The sequence below is a fragment of the Capricornis sumatraensis genome, chromosome 1 (genome assembly GCF_032405125.1).
Source record: "Capricornis sumatraensis isolate serow.1 chromosome 1, serow.2, whole genome shotgun sequence".
In the NCBI taxonomy this organism is placed as follows: Eukaryota; Metazoa; Chordata; class Mammalia; order Artiodactyla; family Bovidae; genus Capricornis; species Capricornis sumatraensis.
The window spans coordinates 180,396,744-180,415,064 of NC_091069.1; the positions used below are offsets into that span (position 1 = coordinate 180,396,744).

General features: G+C 41.9%; 2 protein-coding genes across 2 annotated transcripts in view; both read left to right on the forward strand.

Moving 5' to 3' along the window:
* The window catches only part of ATP13A4 (ATPase 13A4), a 92,749-nt gene extending 82,964 nt beyond the window's left edge, over window positions 1–9,785 (forward strand). The window contains exons 30-32 of the mRNA XM_068968587.1: window positions 749–837; window positions 4,375–4,455; window positions 9,573–9,785. Of these exons, the coding sequence (XP_068824688.1) occupies window positions 749–837; window positions 4,375–4,455; window positions 9,573–9,785 (383 nt within the window). The remainder of the gene's footprint in view (window positions 1–748; window positions 838–4,374; window positions 4,456–9,572) is intronic.
* Window positions 9,786–15,263: 5,478 nt separating this feature from the next.
* ATP13A5 (ATPase 13A5) overlaps window positions 15,264–18,321 on the forward strand; it is a 137,441-nt gene continuing 134,383 nt past the window's right edge. The window contains exons 1-2 of the mRNA XM_068968599.1: window positions 15,264–15,332; window positions 15,748–15,858. Coding sequence (XP_068824700.1) covers window positions 15,264–15,332; window positions 15,748–15,858 — 180 coding nt within the window. The remainder of the gene's footprint in view (window positions 15,333–15,747; window positions 15,859–18,321) is intronic.

Genomic DNA, 18,321 nt, shown 5'->3' on the forward strand with positions numbered 1-18,321 from the left:
GACATGTACAGTACAATAGTCAGGTGGTCTGCGTGACTGGCAGTTCTGGGAGCAGGTTCAGCCTGAGGGATCTTGACTATAGATCATTGAGGCTGATGACCAAAGTCCCTCTCATCTCCTTACAGTCTGGGCTGGGGGTAAGGGAGCATGTTAGGAGACTTGAGTGATCTGGTAAGAGACATATATTTATATAGCATCACCCCCGCCCCCCAAGTGGGAAAATTTAGATGCACAATTTGAAGAATCAATATCCTCATATAAATCTGTTCAGAGAAAGTTATTTTGCTCTTCTTGGGGTGAGGAGGCCATGGAATGCTGACCTCCACATGACTGCAATTTAAACATTTCCTGCTGCTGCTGTCCTGTTTATTTACAGCCCTCCGTTTTTCCAGAAAAGGATTTGTATTTGCAAATGATTTGCATTAAAGAGACTCAGATATTTGGATATCCCCAAGGCATTTATTGAAAACATATTTTGTCAATATTACCCTGTATGTTACTAATTCCCATTTTTATTAATTAAAACATATAGCAAGCATGCTAAAATTTCCACTTAACTCAAGGGCATGCAAAAAATTGTAGAAGTGAGACTCATTTCATAGAAATGAGTACTTTTCATCTATTATGCATATTTTGATGAAGAAATCAAGTAAATCTAATCAGTGTTAATCAGTATATGTCTGTCAGTGGATGTGAGACTTTCTACTTAGATTTCTCTAAATGATAACTTGTATTCTTATTTCCTCAGATATATTTGTCCTTGTGCTGGTCGTACAGCTGAGTGTGTGTCTATTCATTCTATTTGCTGATATTCCAGAATTATATAGGTGGCTGGATGTAAGTCTTATCTCTGGGATATGGTGATATTTTATAGTTATATAAAACCCTGACTTCAAAAACTGGGCTGCAATCGCAACTGACATGGATTCTCTACAGCTATTATTCTCTTGAGATGGGAGGGTTAAAAAGAATGCTGAATTTATTCATTTTTTTAATTTAAACTAGTCAGGAGATGAAATTCTGTTTAGTCTTGACTTCAAGTATTTAAAAAAACATTGAACACTTTACCTTTGAAAGATCCCTGTAAGATTGGAAATTCTATTTATACATTTCCTTTTTCAAACCTGAGAGAATTTTTCCTAAATGGTTTTGTTTTGAAGCTGTTTAAACAGTTTTGCCTGTAACAGTTTTGGGGTTAGTTCTCAAATCTGTATTTACATCTTTTAAAAACATCTTTAAAGCATCTTTTTCTGTACGTACATACTTAAACGTATTCAAAACTTTTCAAAGATCCGTATCTTATCTCAAGAACTCTCCTACATTTTGTAATTTTGAGACAACTTTGAAACTCTATAAGAGACAGAAATTTTACATAGTCAAGCAAGGGAAAATGTATATTTTGATTTGTTCTAATTTTTTCTTCTTTTGAATTGGAAGTTAACCATTAATAAATGTCTTTTAGACCAATAAATATAATACAGAAGAGATGATAAAAGGAACTGAGGTTTTAGTTCTTTGCAAAATTTCCTGTCTGCTTCTCCATCTCAAAGATAAGTTTCATGAGGGCCAAGATACCATCTTATTCATTCTTGTATTTCCAGTGCCTGGCATAGTGAATGGTACATAATGGCAATGACTGATGACTGATCTTGTAGATTAGGTTCCTAAATGTAGACGAGCCTTTTAAGTACATAGTGCATTCAAAACCAGCAATATCTTCACAAGCGCACAGTGACATCTGACATATATGCTAATATCTACATTCACTTTTTTATTTTTATAATTGTATTACTGTATTAACAGTGCAATTGTATTCATGAACTAGATTAAGTACTCATGGAGATAAATAGTCTTTGCCAACCAGCCTTCTAAGTGAGTTAAAATTCCTTAATCCTGAAGAAGTTACAGATTGGGACATGTTGAATTTAATTATATTCTTTAACAACAAGGGGCCTTCCCTGGTGGCTCAGCGGTAAATAATTTGTCTGCCAATGCAGGAGACACAGGTTTGATCCCTGGGTCAGGAAGATGCCCTGGAGAAGGAAATAGCAACCCATTCCAGTATTTTTGCCTGGGAAATCCCATGGACAGAGGAGCCTGGTAGGCTACAGGCTATGGGATCTCAAAGAGTTAGAAACAATTTAGTGACTAAACAACAACAAAATAGTGAAGACTCTTTTGCATGACTTCAAAAGATTCTGCAAAGAATTATTTCTCACATTAGAATAAATTTTTTATTATTTCATAAAATTACGGGTACATTTTATAAAATGAAACTATGCAGGTAAGGAAAATTATAACATTATTGAGTGGATCCCTCCATCTTTGAAAATTCATATATTATACATATGTATTTGACTGAGTTATGAAGTTTATTTTATTTTAAATGGAATCATGCTGCTTTGCAACCTAGTTATTGCTCATTTTTTAAAAAATTCATAATTTTTTTAAAATGAGAAAACATTCTCGTAGTTTAAAATACAAAAGTTAGAGAAACTGTGTGGTGAAAAATCTCCCTTGTCATCCTTGTTCCCGGGTTACCATTCCCTCTCTCTGGAGACAACTTATAACACCAGTTACTTTGCATACTTTTGGATATGTATTATACACATGTGTATATAGGTATACATGTGTATTATACACAGGTTTCTTATAGGTATATTCTACTACATTTTTACACAAATAATAGCAAACTATTACATTTGTCCAAATTGTCTGATATGGAGATGTCCAGGTGAGATGAGATGTACAAGAAAGTTGTTGGAGAAATTACCCATAGAGGAAAGAGATTAGGCAGCCAGTGAAGGTGGGGAGGGAGCCACACTATGATATGGGTCTGATCCCTCTGAAGGACAGAGGCATGGAAGGTGAGCTGAATGAGTCAGGTTTCAGACTGCAGCACAGTTCCAGGAAAGTCAAGCCAAAGTTGCCCATCAGAGGTGTCTCACAAGAATGAGTGTAAGTAGCAGCCCTGGTGTCCTCACTTACTAACTCTGAGCCGACCATGGATGCAGTGTGGTCACAGGGTGAGCATGGTGGTAGATTCCAAGCACGGTGGTAGTTGGAGTGTTTGCCTTTTATCCTCCAAGCAGCAGGAGATCCAGGTGAAGCATTTTCATGGCTTCCACAACCGCATACACGATCCTACACTTCGCTCGTTCATGTAACAGTATATTTTGGTGATTGTTGCACATGAGCACATAATGTTTCCTTATTCTTTTTTATACTAATGTAATATTTCAATGTCTATTTATGTATACCATAATTTATATGAATCCCCTATTGATAAACATTCAATTGCTTCTATTTTTTTACCTTTACCAGCAAAGCTGAAATAAAATAACTTTACACATATATTATTTCAGCCATGTATATCTCTAAGAGAAATTCCTTGAAATGGATTTGAACTTTGAATTTTAATATCCCTGCCCTTCATGGAGTTGTACAGCTTTTATCCTCCCCAAAGCATAAGGCAATGTATGAGGCAGTGCCAGGTACATAAGAGTATACTTGGCTTCCATTCACTCATTCATTCATTTGTTCAACCATTCAACATGAATATGTAAATATTATGTGCCTGGGGAGGGATTAGGGAAGACAGAGACAAAGAGGGGCAAAAGATAGTAGTGACAATCTGTTTCATCCCTGATTTCTGCATTGGTGAGAAGCCTTGTCATGACACAGCCTGGGAAGCTGTACGCACAGTCCTGAGGGGGAAGCCCTGACTTAGGGATCAAACCAGGACTCAGCTGAAGGGAGATATGACACCACAAAGAAGAGGTTTGACAAGTGTACCCTCAGAATCTCCTGGGAGTAGAGCCACATTCCTGTATTCCCTCGTAAAAATGAAACAAAGCAAGTAAACAAGAAACACTTTGGGGACTTCCCTGATGGTCCAGTGGCTACGACTGTAATCCCAGTACCGAGAGCCTGGGTTCAGTCTCTGGACAAGGAACTAGATTCCACATACTACAACTAAGACTCAGTGCAGCCAAATAAATAAAAATTTTAATAAAACCCCCCAAAAACACTTTTACTATTTTTTTTTTTTTGCAAAATAACCAAATTTATTTTAGAAAATTTAGAAATTACAGAGAGGTAAAAAGAAGAAAGAAGGAAGATAAAAGAAAGCAACCATCGGTCCCCAAGTTATTGGAATCATTGAGTGTAATCCTTCCATATTTTCTGTGCATTGATGCATAGACATGTATATAAAATGCATATGTATGTATCTAAATGTAATACAATGTACACGTCTATGCATGGGTTTATTACATACGTAATTTGAAAGCTATGGAAAAGTTCACTATGAACAGCATGAACTTTTTGCAGCGTGATTTGTCTTCAAACTGAATCTACTTCATCTCCCACCAGCTGCTCTGCACTCCTGTCCTGTGGAGGGTCTGCATCGTCATTATGCTGAGCTCCAATTTCGTTGTGTCCCTTGTCGTGGAGGTAAGTGCCCTCGAGTTGCTGATACCTCGTTGGGTTGGTGGGGGCCATTCTCTGGGAGTCCGAGAAGGAACAGCTTTAGCCAAAAAGGTTCGGCAGTGCAAGGGGCTCCCTTCCTTGGCAGCATGAGCAATGAGGGTTCCCTGTGATGAATTCCAAACAGGGCATTAGTTTTGCTGTCTGTAAAGTGGGGCTGGGGAGGATGGAATAGGGTCTTATGCATATCTAAAATTCACATCTAGAGAGCCAACTAAATTTATTTTTTGAAATTGAGATATGAGTCACGAATATTAGAGTCACTTATTTAAAGTGTACAATTCAGTGGTTTTTTGGTATGTTCACCGAGTTGTGTAACCACCACCACTTTCTAATTCCAGAACATTCTCATTACCCCAGAAGAAATCTCATACCCATTAGTGGTTGCTTCTTATTTCCCCTTTTTCCTCCTTCACCCTCTGTTTCTATGAATTTGCCTATCCTGGTCATTCCATAGAAAGGGGATCATATGATATGTGGCCTGTTGTGTCTAGCCTCTTTCCCTGAACAACTTGGATCATTTTTACTTTACTGATGGGAAATGAGATTCACAGTAAGTTTTTCTGGACTTTTATTCTTTATGCTCCATTTCCTCGGTAAAATGAGCTGGTGCTCCCCTTTCCCTTGCTACCCGTTTTACTCGCTGCTTCTTCAGCGCTATCAGACAAAGTCTCCAGTTCTTAAGGCTTACTCTTGGGGAGAGTTAAGGCATCCAGTTTGAATGAGGATGAGCTATAAAACTCCATCTGTCCTCATCCTGCTCTTGCAAACCCAGGATGGTTCCAGTGAGGGGGGATTCATGGTGGGCTGGGTGCCCCAGGGCCTTACGTCCCTGCAGTGTCTTGTAAGCACAGAGCCTTCTTTACTGAGCAGAGTGAAGGCTGCGCAGGAGCTGGTGGCAGAAGAGAACATAGAATTAGGGTAAGGAGCATCTCTCTATACGCTAAACCAGGGCCTCCCAAACTTGAGTGGGCATCAGAGTTCCCTGGAGGGCTTGTTAGAACACAGATTGTCCAGCCCTGCCACCAGCATTTCTGATTTGGTAGGTCTGCAGTAAACACAAGTTTTAGTTTTTCTAGTAGGTTGCCAGGTCATTCTGATGCAGCTGACTCAGGAACCACAGTAAAGAGCCCTATGCTAAACCATACAGTTCCCAAAGCCACCAGATTAATCAAAGAGCATCACCACGAGAGTCCTCTTAAGGAGTTGCAAAAAGATTGTCCTTGCCCTTTAAGGAATAGTCTTATGTGTAGATCTTATTCCTGTCCATGATAACTTTATTTCCTCTGTTTCAAATATCTTTCCCAGTTTCTGCATACTGAAATACCATCTCATCCTCCGTGGCACAGCTGGTATTATCCTGTTCGTGAATTTTTCCTGATCCATGGATCAGTTAGACAAGTAGCAAAGCTCAGCTCATGGTGGTTTAAACAATAAAGATATTTATTGACTCACTTAGCAAGAAGATTGGAAGCCAGTGGCTTCAGATCTAGTTTAGGGTCTCTGGCATTACTGGGAATCTGCATTCTTCCACCTTTCTGTCTCACCATCCTTAGAAGCTCTTTCATATTTGTGCTTGTTGCTTATGGTGCTCAGCTTAGCTCCCACGTAGCTGTGTTAGCTGGGTTTGAAGTCTGTTTTCAGTGCAGGTTAAAAAAAAATGGAAGAAGAGGTACCAGCAAGGTTTTTTTCTCACAAGTATGAACCTTTTATCAGGGAACAAAAAATTTTCCTGCAGCTTACCAGTGAGCTTCCTCTTATGCCTCATTGCTTAGAACTATGTCTCATTGTCAGCTTTAGTAGAAAAGGATTCTGGTAAAGTGGATCTATGCCAAAAACTTAGACAAATTGTCCTAGACTAGTTATAATTTTTTTAAGGTGGCAAGGAGGAGCCAGGAGGAATGGATTGTAGGGTAATCAAGCAACAAAGCCTGCCATAATCCCCCTACAGAAAACCATTCTCCTTCAGTATATTTGCAGTTAAGAATATAGTTGCAGAATAGATTACTTGCCTTTGAATCCTGGCTCCACCCTTTCTTGCTGGCTGATTTTGGTTAAGTTTCTATACTTCTCTGAGTCTCTGTTTCCTCATCTGCAAAATGATGATAATAATGGTAACTCGTCTCATAGAGTTGGGCTTCCCAGGTGGCTCAGTGGTAAAGAATCCACCTGCCAATACAGGAGACATGGGTTCAATCTCTGGCATGGGAAGATCTCCTGGAGAAGGAAATGGCAATCCACTCCAGTATTCTTGCCGGACAAATCACATGGACAGAGGAGTCTGGCAAAGGGCATCCCTCATGCCTCAGTCGGTAAAGAGTCTGCCTGCAATGCAGGAGACCTGGGTTTGATCCTTGGATTAGGAAGATCCTCTGGAGAAGGAAATGGCAACCCATTCCATTATTCTTGCTTGGAGAATCCCATGGACAGCGGAGCTTGGCAGGCTGCAGGCCATGGAGTTGCAAGAGTCAGACATGACTTAGAAACTAAACCACCACCAGATGAGCCTGGCAGGCTGAAGTCCGTCAGGTCACAAGATGTTGGACACTGCTGAGCATAAAGGTTTATTCAATTCTTAAATGTAAGAAGTGAGCCTGTCCACCTCCACTTCCACTTCCCCACCCCCACCCCACCCCACATATGGAGAGGGTAATTTGATATGCAAAAAACAAGTCTGAATGAGACCTTATTATACTTGCTAATCTCACGATCTAACCTCCTTCTTATAGGCAGAGGAGCTAAAGTGGGCAGCTTTAACAGCCCTCCTTGTATTGCTTATGTATTTGTGTGGATATGTAAGTGTATATATACGTATATGTGTATATATAGATATATATGAATTATTTGAATTGTTTGTCAGAAGAGTTCATGTGATAAAATTTTTGTTGTTTCTTGTTTGTTTGTTTTTTAGAGAAATGGTGTATTATCAAGACTTTCCTTTTGTTTCTCCTTCTGTATCTAATTTACAATGTAGAATGACAAGACAAATATCTCAGTGCTTTCTTTGGTTTCCCCTTTCAGAGCAGCAAAGTAATATAGGTTATCACATTTCTAGAATTGTAACAAAATTCAAGATATGGTGGAGAGCACAAAAGTCTTTCTCTGTGTGTGTGTGTGTATGTGTTGATTTGTTTTGTCTGAAGCCTGCTAAGATTTCCTGGATGTAAGTTGGATTTTAAAACCTTTAATTAAATACCCATGATCCTACCTTATCCTAGCTCTAAAGAGAACTACTGTTCTCTAGTTAATTAAGGAGGACAAAAAAACTTTGGTGAGGTGTTTCCTAAGGTTTCCAAGATGCTGATGAGATAGCTATGTACTCATTTAACTGATCAGCAGATGATCAATTTTTAGAGGAATATTCAGACTAGCTCTTCTCTTTGATTTCTATAAGCAGTGGACTCAGATGTCAAAGATGGGTGGATTTTAGGAAACCACTGTCTCTAGCAAAATTCCTTGTAGAATCCCACAGAATTAACTCTTTCAGTTTAGCAAAAATACCACTGACAGACACCAAAACTAGTTCTAATTCTAAGGGACCTCTTAGGCCCTCATATTTTCCTCTTTGTTTCTTTCATGATAATTTCTAAGATGGTCTATCTCTGTGACCACACAGGACAAAACAATGAAATTAACATGATAACCTCTTAGGCACTATGTGTTATAAGTTATAACTTGGGCTCTGTTCAAGGTTCAGTTTAACTCATGACATAAAATGTTTTTGAAGAGACATATCTTTTGCTATCTTAGAAAAAGGATTGCAATGAAATATTTGTAGGTGAAGTTTAGAGGTTTATATGAAAAAGGCTGCAATGCCAAACCCTTTGTTAAATGAATAGTTCAGAAGAATAGTAAAGGGAGGCAGCTATGCAATGCCATGCCCTGCATTGTAACAGGAGTTGCTGCTGGTGCTGCTAAGTTGCTTCAGTCATGTCCAACTCTGTGCGACCCCATAGACGGCAGTCCACCAGGCTCCCCCATCCCTGGGATTCTTCAGGCAAGAACACTGGAGTGGGTTGCCATTTCCTTCTCCAGTGCATGAGAGTGAAAAGTGAAAGTGAAGTTGTTCAGTCATGTCTGACTCTTCGCGACCCCATGGACTGCAGCCTACCAGGCTCCTCTGTCCATGGGATTTTCCAGGCAAGAGGACTGGAGTGGGGTGCCATCGCCTCCTCTGGTAACAGGAGTTACACAGTCCCAATGACAAATCTAAGAGGACAGAATTACTTCTAATCCCTGAGGCTCAGATGGGGTAATTAATTTGCACAGAGGAGGTAGATGTCAGAGATAGGACTCGGATCCAAATCTGTCCAACTCCAAAACTGTGGCCCACATTCTCAATTTTACCTGTGTTCATGGTTACACAATGATATGCTGGGATACACTTGGTTTCTATTAGGTCAATACCATTTGGTATTTTAAGTGTCATTTATATTAAATCAGCAGCAGCATATTAAACCATGTATAGATGTGATATGGAGTAAACTGCAGAATTTAGATGCTTTTACTGCTTCCCTGATAGTTCAGTTGGTAAAGATTCCACCTGCAATGCAGGAGACCCAGATTCAATTCCTGGGTTGGGAAGATCTGCTGGGGAAGGGATAGGCTACCCACTTCAGTATTCTTCCCTTGTGGCTCAGCTGGTAAAGAATCCGCCTGCAATGCGGGAGACCTGGGTTGGATCCCTGGGTTGGGAAGATCCCCTGGAAAAGGGAAAGGCTACCCACTCCAATATTTTGGCCTGGAGAATTCCGTGGACTGTCAAGACCATAGGGTTGCAAAGAGTTGGACACGACTAATCGACTTTCACTTCACATTTAAGATACACATGAAATTCAAAAGAAATTTCATCCTTGAGGTAGACTACTTCAAGCTATGTTTCTGTTTTAGAAACTCTCTTCCAGAAGTGTTTCTTAAATGTAAAGGTTTGAGAGGCCTTGACCTCTTACATGAAATCACCTTGGGAGGCAGAGACTCAAGATCTTTGTCAAGCTAGATTGAAGCAGTCAGTGCTGTAGTGCCTTATGAGGACTATATTCTGGAAACAACCTCTGATTGTAAACAATAACTCTTTTATTTTGCAGGAGGCCATTATTGAAAATAGAGCCCTGTGGATGATAATCAAAAGATGTTTTGGCTATCAATCAAAAAGCCAGTATCGGATATGGCAGAGAGCCTTGGCAAATGACCCCAGTTGGCCCCCAGTAAACCAGACCTCCTACTCTGATATGCCAGAATGTGGCAGGGGAGTGTCTTACAGCAACCCAGTGTTTGAGAGCAACGAGGATCAACTATGAAGACAATGTGATATCCAAGTTTATATAACATAGAAACATTGACAAAAGGGACCAATTTCAGTTATTTTATTTTTTTTAAGCAACAAGACTCTTATAATATCAGCTGGAGGTTTTGGAATCAAAAACCTATCCAATCATGGTGACAAATTAAAGTCTTTTTGATAAGATACTTTCTACAGAGCTGAACACTGCCCTAAGGAGAGCATTTTTCTCCTGGCTTCTGAAAGTATTAGAAGAATATCCCAGGGATGGCAAAGGGCCAAGAGATTGCCTGGCTGAAGGAAGAGAGTATGTAATCTTTCTTCTTAGATGTATATGTTTTAATGAGTTGAGGGAAAGTAGCATAGAACTATAAACATGTTAAAGATCATTTTTGAGTTCTTATTTCATTGATCGAAAAACAAATGCTGGAGAACCATCACAGTGCTCTTTACTATCTGGTTTCCTTTCCTTTGTGGTACTTTTTAGATCTGAGATGTTTTCTTCTATTTTCGGCCTCTCCTATGTATTAGTGCTGCTGCTGCTGCTGCTGCTGCTAAGTCGCTTCAGTCGTGTCCAACTCTGTGCGACCTCATAGACGGCAGCCCACTAGGCTCCCCCATCCCTGGGATTCTTCAGGCAAGAACACTGGAGTGGGTTGCCATTTCCTTCTCCAATGCATGAAGGTGAAAAGAGAAAGTGAAGTCACTCAGTCCTGTCTGACTCTTCGTGACCCCATGGACTGCAGCCTACCAGGCTCCTCCATCCATGGGATTTTCCAGGCAAGAGTACTGGAGTGGGGTGCCATTGCCTTCTCGGCTAAGCCAATGCTGTAATAACAAGCAATTCCAGTATCTCAGTGTCTTTACACTCAAGAATGTCCTTCTTGACCCAGGTGACTCTAGAATAGCCCTCCTCAGGATGGTGACTGCTCCAATCTGATGGTTTTACTGACTCAACACAAGCACTCCATGTGTACTGAGACAGGAAAGGAAGATGGAGGCTCTTCACTGTGCCAAGGTGGCATACATCTCTCCCATCACTCACAATTCATTAACCAGGAATTTGGCAAAGGAGCTTGGAAGTAGAGTCTCCTTAGGGCTGGCTTCACGGATTTGCAATCTGATGGTCAAAACAGGGCTCAGAAAGGTCCCATTCTTGGTTTAGTACTCTGCTGTTGCCATCTTGAAATTCTTAATTTTTAACAAGCATCCCCACAGATTGTCTAGTTGGTTTGGCTTATATTCCTGGGAAAGAAAGGGAAGTAGCCCACATCACAGAGCACTAGAATTGTCCACTAAACTGTCTCCTGACCCTGTGGTCTTCTTTGTTTTAGGAACCCCTCATCTTGTGTGCCCAGTTCCAGAAATTTTTACCCCTTTGTTCTATTATTTTTGAGAAAAGTTAGTCTTGTGCTACAACATTATATTATCATTGACATAAGTCCTCGTACAACCTATGCATTTCTTAAGTTTGAGGCTTTAGTTTTTAGAAAGCAAAATTTTCCCTTATCACTTCTACAGATTGGTTATATTGAATTCACTTGGCATAGAAAACACCCAGGTTTCTGTTAGCTCAGCAGACAACACTGAATTCTAGGGAAACATCCACAAATAGTATTTTTAAGGCAAAAGCAACATTTTCATGACAAACAGCTAATTCTAAGTGGATATTCGGGGCAGAGAGTGAGTCCCTATGACTTGGCTACTTACCGAGAATATCTGCAAGCATTCCCTTCCTTGGCTGAACTCCCGCATTGTCAGTGCCCTGTGACTGCAGATAATTCTGGAACATGGTGTTTCTCAGCCATAAAGACATCTTGTTGCTTCTGGTTTTAAAATAGGGTGTGAAGAATCATTAAAACAGGCTGCAGGATCATTGTCTTCCTCAGCACAGAAAGGAATGTTTCCTTTTACAAAGTCAGCATTGGCAATGACAGGCCAGCTCTAAATGTCTTTTCTAAAGCTAATAGTTGTTCTCATTTTTCAAAAGTTGTGGGCAGGGGCAAGCTGGAGACAGCCTGCAGCCTAGTGATGAGCAAGCATGGGTGCACCGTTCACACTTTGAAGAGCCCCCTCTCACCAATTATGTCACCTCCACTAGCCATCTGAGTTACTTAGTTCTCCCGGAACTCAGACAAGGAAGGGCTTACCATCCCCACTTTACAAATGCGAAAGCTGAGATTCAGGGGAAGGAGAGCACACCCAGACCTTGGACACACATCTTTTGAGCAAACCTTCTGTAACCTCCAAATGCCTCCTAATAACTAAGCTCCAACAGGGCAGGGTGCATGGTGTGATCTCACGGTCAAACAAAGAGTGAATTTCTTTGTCAGGTGCAAAGAGGCAAGCCTTTGTAATACCAGCACCTCCAGTTCAAAAGAATGTCAGGCAGCCTGCCAGCCTTGGACTAGAGGTGTGTTAACAAAACCCCAGACCACAGGTGTTTGTTTGTTTTTCTGCAACTCAGTTGCTTTTGTCTTGATCCGAAGTGATTCCATCCTTAGCAATTTACACACAGCTGGCAGAGAACAGGGGTGGAAAACTCTGGTTCCTCACCCACCAAGCAGCCCTAAAACCTTGGCCAAAAGGGACTTATTCTAAGCATGGCTCTTGAGATGAACTAGATCTTAGAGGCAGTGAGTAAAATAGCAGGAAATGTTTAAACAGGAAAAATGGAGATTCAAGAGACACCAGAATGGTATTCAAAGTTAAAGGGGTTAACCTGAGGGAGAAAGTTCTGACTTGGATCTGGTGGCTCCACCAATGGGTTAAGACCATGGTGGGAATGGCTTCAGGCTGACATGAAGACTGCTGCCTTATTAGTCAGCGTGGATAGAGGTGGAAGCTGGTGACCTCACAAGGTGTGCACTCCCTGACATTGGTGATTGCAATGGGTATTCGAAAACCATTTAGCAAAGGAAGTCAAGTATCAGATGAAACTCAGTTACCTGCTGGATCCCTTTCAGACTTGATAGCCTGGATCTCAGCCTCCAACTGAGTTTTTATGACTGCTGCTCACACAAAACAGGAGCTGGACCCTGTGGGGGGCTGGGCTGGGGAGGTCCTGTGCTGGGGATACACAGGCTGACTGCTCTGTCACTTGGAAGGTGGCTTCTGATAGGGACAGGAATCTAAAAAAACAGTGCACAGTGAGGGGTCCTGACTGACAAATTGACAACTGGGGGATACTTCTGATGTATTTTCTCAGAAAGAAATGTTTGAAATATTTAAGAAAAAGAACATGAGAAAGTGCCCCAAACCCAAGGGCCACACTACTTGTACCCAATGTGCTTTCCTAACCAGGACATAGAGGAGAAAAGGACATAGTCACCTGGTCTAAATCATTTGGGAGAGTCCCTGGTATCTTCTTTTACCATCTGAGCCACCAGAGAAGTCCCTAAAAGTAGCAGTGGTGGTTAAATTTTCTACTGGAGTGGGTAGCCATTCCCTTCTCCAGGGGATCTTCCTGACTCAGAGATCAAACCTGGATCTCCTGCATTGCAGGCAGATTCTTTTACCACCACTTCCCTGGTGGCTCAGACAGTGAAGAATCTGCCTGCAATGCGGGAGACCCAGGAAGATCCCCTGGAGAAGGGAATGGCTACCCACTCCAGTAACCCTTGCCTGGAGAATTCCATTGACAGAGGAGCCTGGTGGGCTACAATCCATGTGGTCACAGAGTCAGACACAACTGAGTGAGTAACGGTTTCACCTGTATCTTCACTCCAAGGTGTACAGCTCTTACCCATGGAGAAGAACCCTGACTCCAGGCTCACCTTACTAAATATGGAAGGGTGGAAATAGAGAATGAAAATATGGCTGTGCCATTTGTGTCCTTCTATGTTCACAGAAGTGTGCATTGCACACTTGCAGATGTGATGACTGGAAAAAGTGACTGTTCAGAGCCTTGTACTATCAGCAATTATCCTGTACAAAAGCGATGAGTAGAATCTATCATTCTGTTGTTCTAAAATCGATCTCTCTTTCTCTGCAATGAAGTCTTTCACTCTGGATAATAAAATGAGATAGTCTCCTTCAGTTATGTGGCCAAAACCGCCACTTCTTTACAAAGTCCCAGGCATTTCTAACACTGCAGAGGTGATTATTCCCTGCTTTGTTACAGGGCATTATAGTCTCCAAAATAATTCATTCTCAGTCTGTTATTTAAGCTTCATACCAATCCTAGGAGGAAGGCAGGGTGAGGGTTACCCTCCTCCTTTTCATCAGATACTAAACCCTCCAAAGCCTCAGTAACCTGTCTGTGGGCGCCCGACTCATGAGTGGAGCCTGGAGCTGGCTTCAGACACGGGACCCCTGCCGTGAAGTCCCTGCGGCGTCACTCCTCCATGTTGTTCTCCCTGGGATGTTCATAGCATCAACAGACAAGAAGGCAAGCAAGGCAACTATCCATTGGATTGTCATCATGAACATGATTTCCTCCAGAAAGAGTTTTTAGTTTTCCTAGAAGTTCTCTTGGAGCTAACCATCAATCACAGAAAATGTCAGCTCCCACAGCTGAGAGAGTAAAATAAAACCAGAGCTCTGAGAGCCGATGTCATGAGAGCAGATAGAGCTCTGGTTTCTGCCTTCTGTCTCCAGAAGCAGAAGCCTGTATCCCTGCTTGAACTTTGCTCCGCCTCTGCTTTGTACAGTTTCTGTAAAAGGGGCATATGAATTCTCTCTCAGCTGTGTACTATGCTCACTTTTTTATGTGAAAGAAAAAAAAAAAACCCTTGAAAATTGCTGCCACACAACATTGTCTGTCCTTTGATTTCTTTAGACTTGTTAATATGACCCTTTGAACTTTATCAGCCAAATGACTTTCTTCAGAATTGAACAAACATACAAATAAAAGCAACAATGACCAAACGTATCTCTCCTGGAGGTATTGACCGAGCCCCCCTGGCCTTCCCAAGCCTGTCTACCTTGTTCCTTCATCAGGAAGGCCGCTCTGGCCATGCTCTCTCGCTTAAATATTCCCCCCACTTCCACCAACCCCCCTTCCTCATGGCCGTCTCCTTCTCCTCCAGATTTCAGCTCACTGGTCACTTCTTCCAAAAAGTCTAGCCTGATCTGAGCACTTTATCCAAGGGTTTCCTCACCCTGCTAGCTCAGCTTGTTTTCTACATAATTACTTGAGCAAACTTTCAGGAGACTGAGGTCGAAAAAAACCCCAATTGTTCAAAATCATGCACTTAGGAAATGGGTGACCTGGGTCTAATATCCAAGTCTAGGCTTCCCAGTGAAAATCCTGTATGGTCTTCACTTCTAGCCAGATTCTGCTAATCAAATCAGCTAATTCACTGGGGCGGGGGGGAAACCTAACATGTTCTAGAGCAACTTCCATGTTTGAATGAAGCATGTTCAAGGGATTATCCAGGCTCTCCTAGCTCTATTTCTTTGCTCTCTCGTCCCCATTATCTCTTCTCAGTGTTTCAACCCCATGAAAAATCTGATAAAGTACTGGCCTGTGATAAATTCTGCACACACATCGACCATGGAGACTGTTGAATTTGAAGGTGTGGGTGGGGATGACAATATTGCCGGAAGTGTTGAGGCAGTCCAAGTGAGGGTTGGAAAAGAATTTCCAGACATAGAGCATTTCTTGAGGGAGTGAGTTTATTAAGAACAAAGAGCAGAGATAATGTGGGCACTGCCAACACGGTGGGCTGACCTCCTGACAGACCAGGGAGAGTCAACAGTTTTTGTGAGTTAATGGCCAATTTTTACAGCCTAAGACAAAAAAAAAAAAAAATTCCTGCTGGAAAGTCAGCGTTAGGTGATTGGTTACTAGGCCATTGGCTGACTACCAGACCGGGCACCTTTGCCTAATTTGGTGTCAGGAAGCTTGTTAGTGATGACCAGGGGCCTTTTGGCAATGGTTACAAAGGGGCTCAGTCAGCTTTGGAGGTGACCTTGGTTCTGAGTTCTGCTTCTGTGGCCTTGGTTCAAAGCCTTGCACCTGTGGCCTTACTCCACAGGTAGGTCTCACATATGTTGCATGTATTAGGCACTGCACAGCTCACAGGACACCATTCCTATTGGATCACAAGCCAAAAGAGGCATCTCTGTGTGACATCAAGGCTTTGTGGGTAAGTGAGGACTTTTCCTTGTGTAGCCACAAACTTAGCATGCAACAAAGAATCTCATTAGTCCCCCGCTCCAATCAGTTTTTAAGCCCCTGCACACTCTTGCGGCACTGTCTCTCATGTAGAAATTCCTTCCCTCCAAAACTTTGCCTGAATTAAGAATCTCTTATCTAGTTTCCCCAACTGAAGTCACTCTTCTGTTTTTGCTTCTCTAGGTCTCTATGAATTTTATTGCTCAACTCTGATCATGTCTGTCCACGGTCAGAAACCCTTCATAGTCTACATCATCTACCAAATAAAACACATATTGCTTAGAAAGGGATTTAAGACCCCTTGCAATGGTCACATGTAGCCTCAGCTCAGACATGTCTCATCCTTGCACTCTCTAACGCAGCAAACTACTGTTCCCAGCACTCAGTAACTCACTTGTTATTCCCAGCATACAGGAACCATTTTTCCACCTCAATACCTTTTCTCATGCTGTTTTCTCTATAACTGTTGCTCTTATCTTCATATATCCAAATCCCACCTATTTCTCAATTGGGATGCTACTGAACCTGCCAAGCCAAAAGATATCTACATATGCATCACACTCTATATATTCACCCTTTGTGCAGCAGGCAGCTCTTTTCACCTTGTATTATGATCCTGTAGTGTTTCAATTTCCCCCAGTGTCTATGCAACCCCATTTTAACTGGGAACAAAGCCTGATTCATTTCATCTTCCCACTCTGCACCCGGAACAACGCCATGGTTGGGACTTTGTAAGCAGCTGTGGCACGACTGAATAAAAAATATAATCACTGGGACATTTTGTTGATTTACTTCTCCTTCTTTGTCTGGGAACATCTGTTTTCCATTCAATACAAAGAAGCTTAACTAAAACAATGCACATGAATAAAAGCAACCAAAAGTACAAAGTATAGTGATTCCAAAGTTGTCTTAATGAATTTGGCTGTCCATGTGTATAGTAGATGTGGGGAGGTGTGCTGTGAAATTAGAAGGGCTAGATATATGCTAGAAAGACCATCTCAGTATGCAGAGGACACTAGAACTTTATTTGTGACAGCAAAGGCACTTCTAGAAAGGTACTCAACTCAAGGGAAGAGAGAATCGAACCAGGCAAACTTGTTTGAAAAACTGAACAATGGATATTGGGGAAGAGGGGAAAAGTTTAAGTATAACTAACTGTATATTTTTCAATCTGTTTCACCCTAAATTTACAAACTTTCGCAAGGGCCTGTGATGAAAACAGAGAGAAAGGGCTAGAGATAGAGACAGTGAGAGAGAAGGATAGGGGTAGGGGCACAGGTAGAGATAGAAGCCCACTCTGTGGTTGGTGTGTCAGGGTGTAATAAAAGCGCAGTGAAGGGAATCCACCTGTGCCCTCTGTCACTTGGCAGAGAGGTGACTGGGGCTTACTCTGCGAGCCCCAGAGTAAGATGCATTTTGCTAGTGGCTGATGGTATCACACAGGTGTTACAAACAGTCTGAGCATGTCTCCAAATGGCTAAGGGAGTTAGAGAGTAGCTAAAGGAGACAGAAGATGAGGAGACGTGATTAGAGCATCTAATCCAGATTTATCCAGATTGCAATGAGATTGATCTAATCCAGACTGCAGTCCTCTGCAACCAACCTCCAGGTGAAATGAAACTCACAGAAACCTCACGGAAGCATCATCATCTTGGGCTGGTGGACTGTGGTCTGCAGGGGAAAGAAGAGCATGCTATAGCACTCTGTGTATCTTCTCAGTGATCCAGGAGGGACTTCAGTACGACAGTGCTTCTGTGACCCTGTTTATGACTACAGTCCTGGGTTTATGTGACCAAGGAAACATCGGTTACAAAGATAGGAGAGATACCTCTCCAGGAGGTGAAGGTGCATCTGGTGAAAGTATATGCAGGAACACTTAGGGATAAAGCACTCCGAGCAAACAGCTCAGAGACCCAAGGCTATACCAAGTTCCTGATCTGCTCAGGAACTGAACAAAGTACAAGACAGCTGGCTGGATGCACTTTCCTGAAAGCTGAGTCACTTCTCTCCTGACTCAGGCTAAGGTTAGTCTTGAGAATTGGTGCGAGTGCTCAGCCGATCGGTTGTGTCCTGCTCTGCAACCGCATGGTCTGTAGCCCACCAAGCTTCTCTGTCCTTGGGATTCTCTAGGCAAGAATACTGGAGTGGGTTGCTATTTCCTCCTCCAGGGGATCTTCCAGACACAGAGACTGAACCAGTGTCTCTCGTCTTGGCAGGAGGATTCTTTTTACCACTGAGCTACCTGGGAAGCCCTTGAGAATTGGATAAGGGCTAAAATAGCCTCAAGCGTTGAACCACAATCCATGACTAATTGAAAACTGGTTTGATCTGGGGACAATTTTTAAAGTTCAGATCCTCCCTAGATAAATTCTATAACCTATAACCTATTTGATCTGGATGCCAAAACTCGTATTTGGGAAAGATCAAATATTTG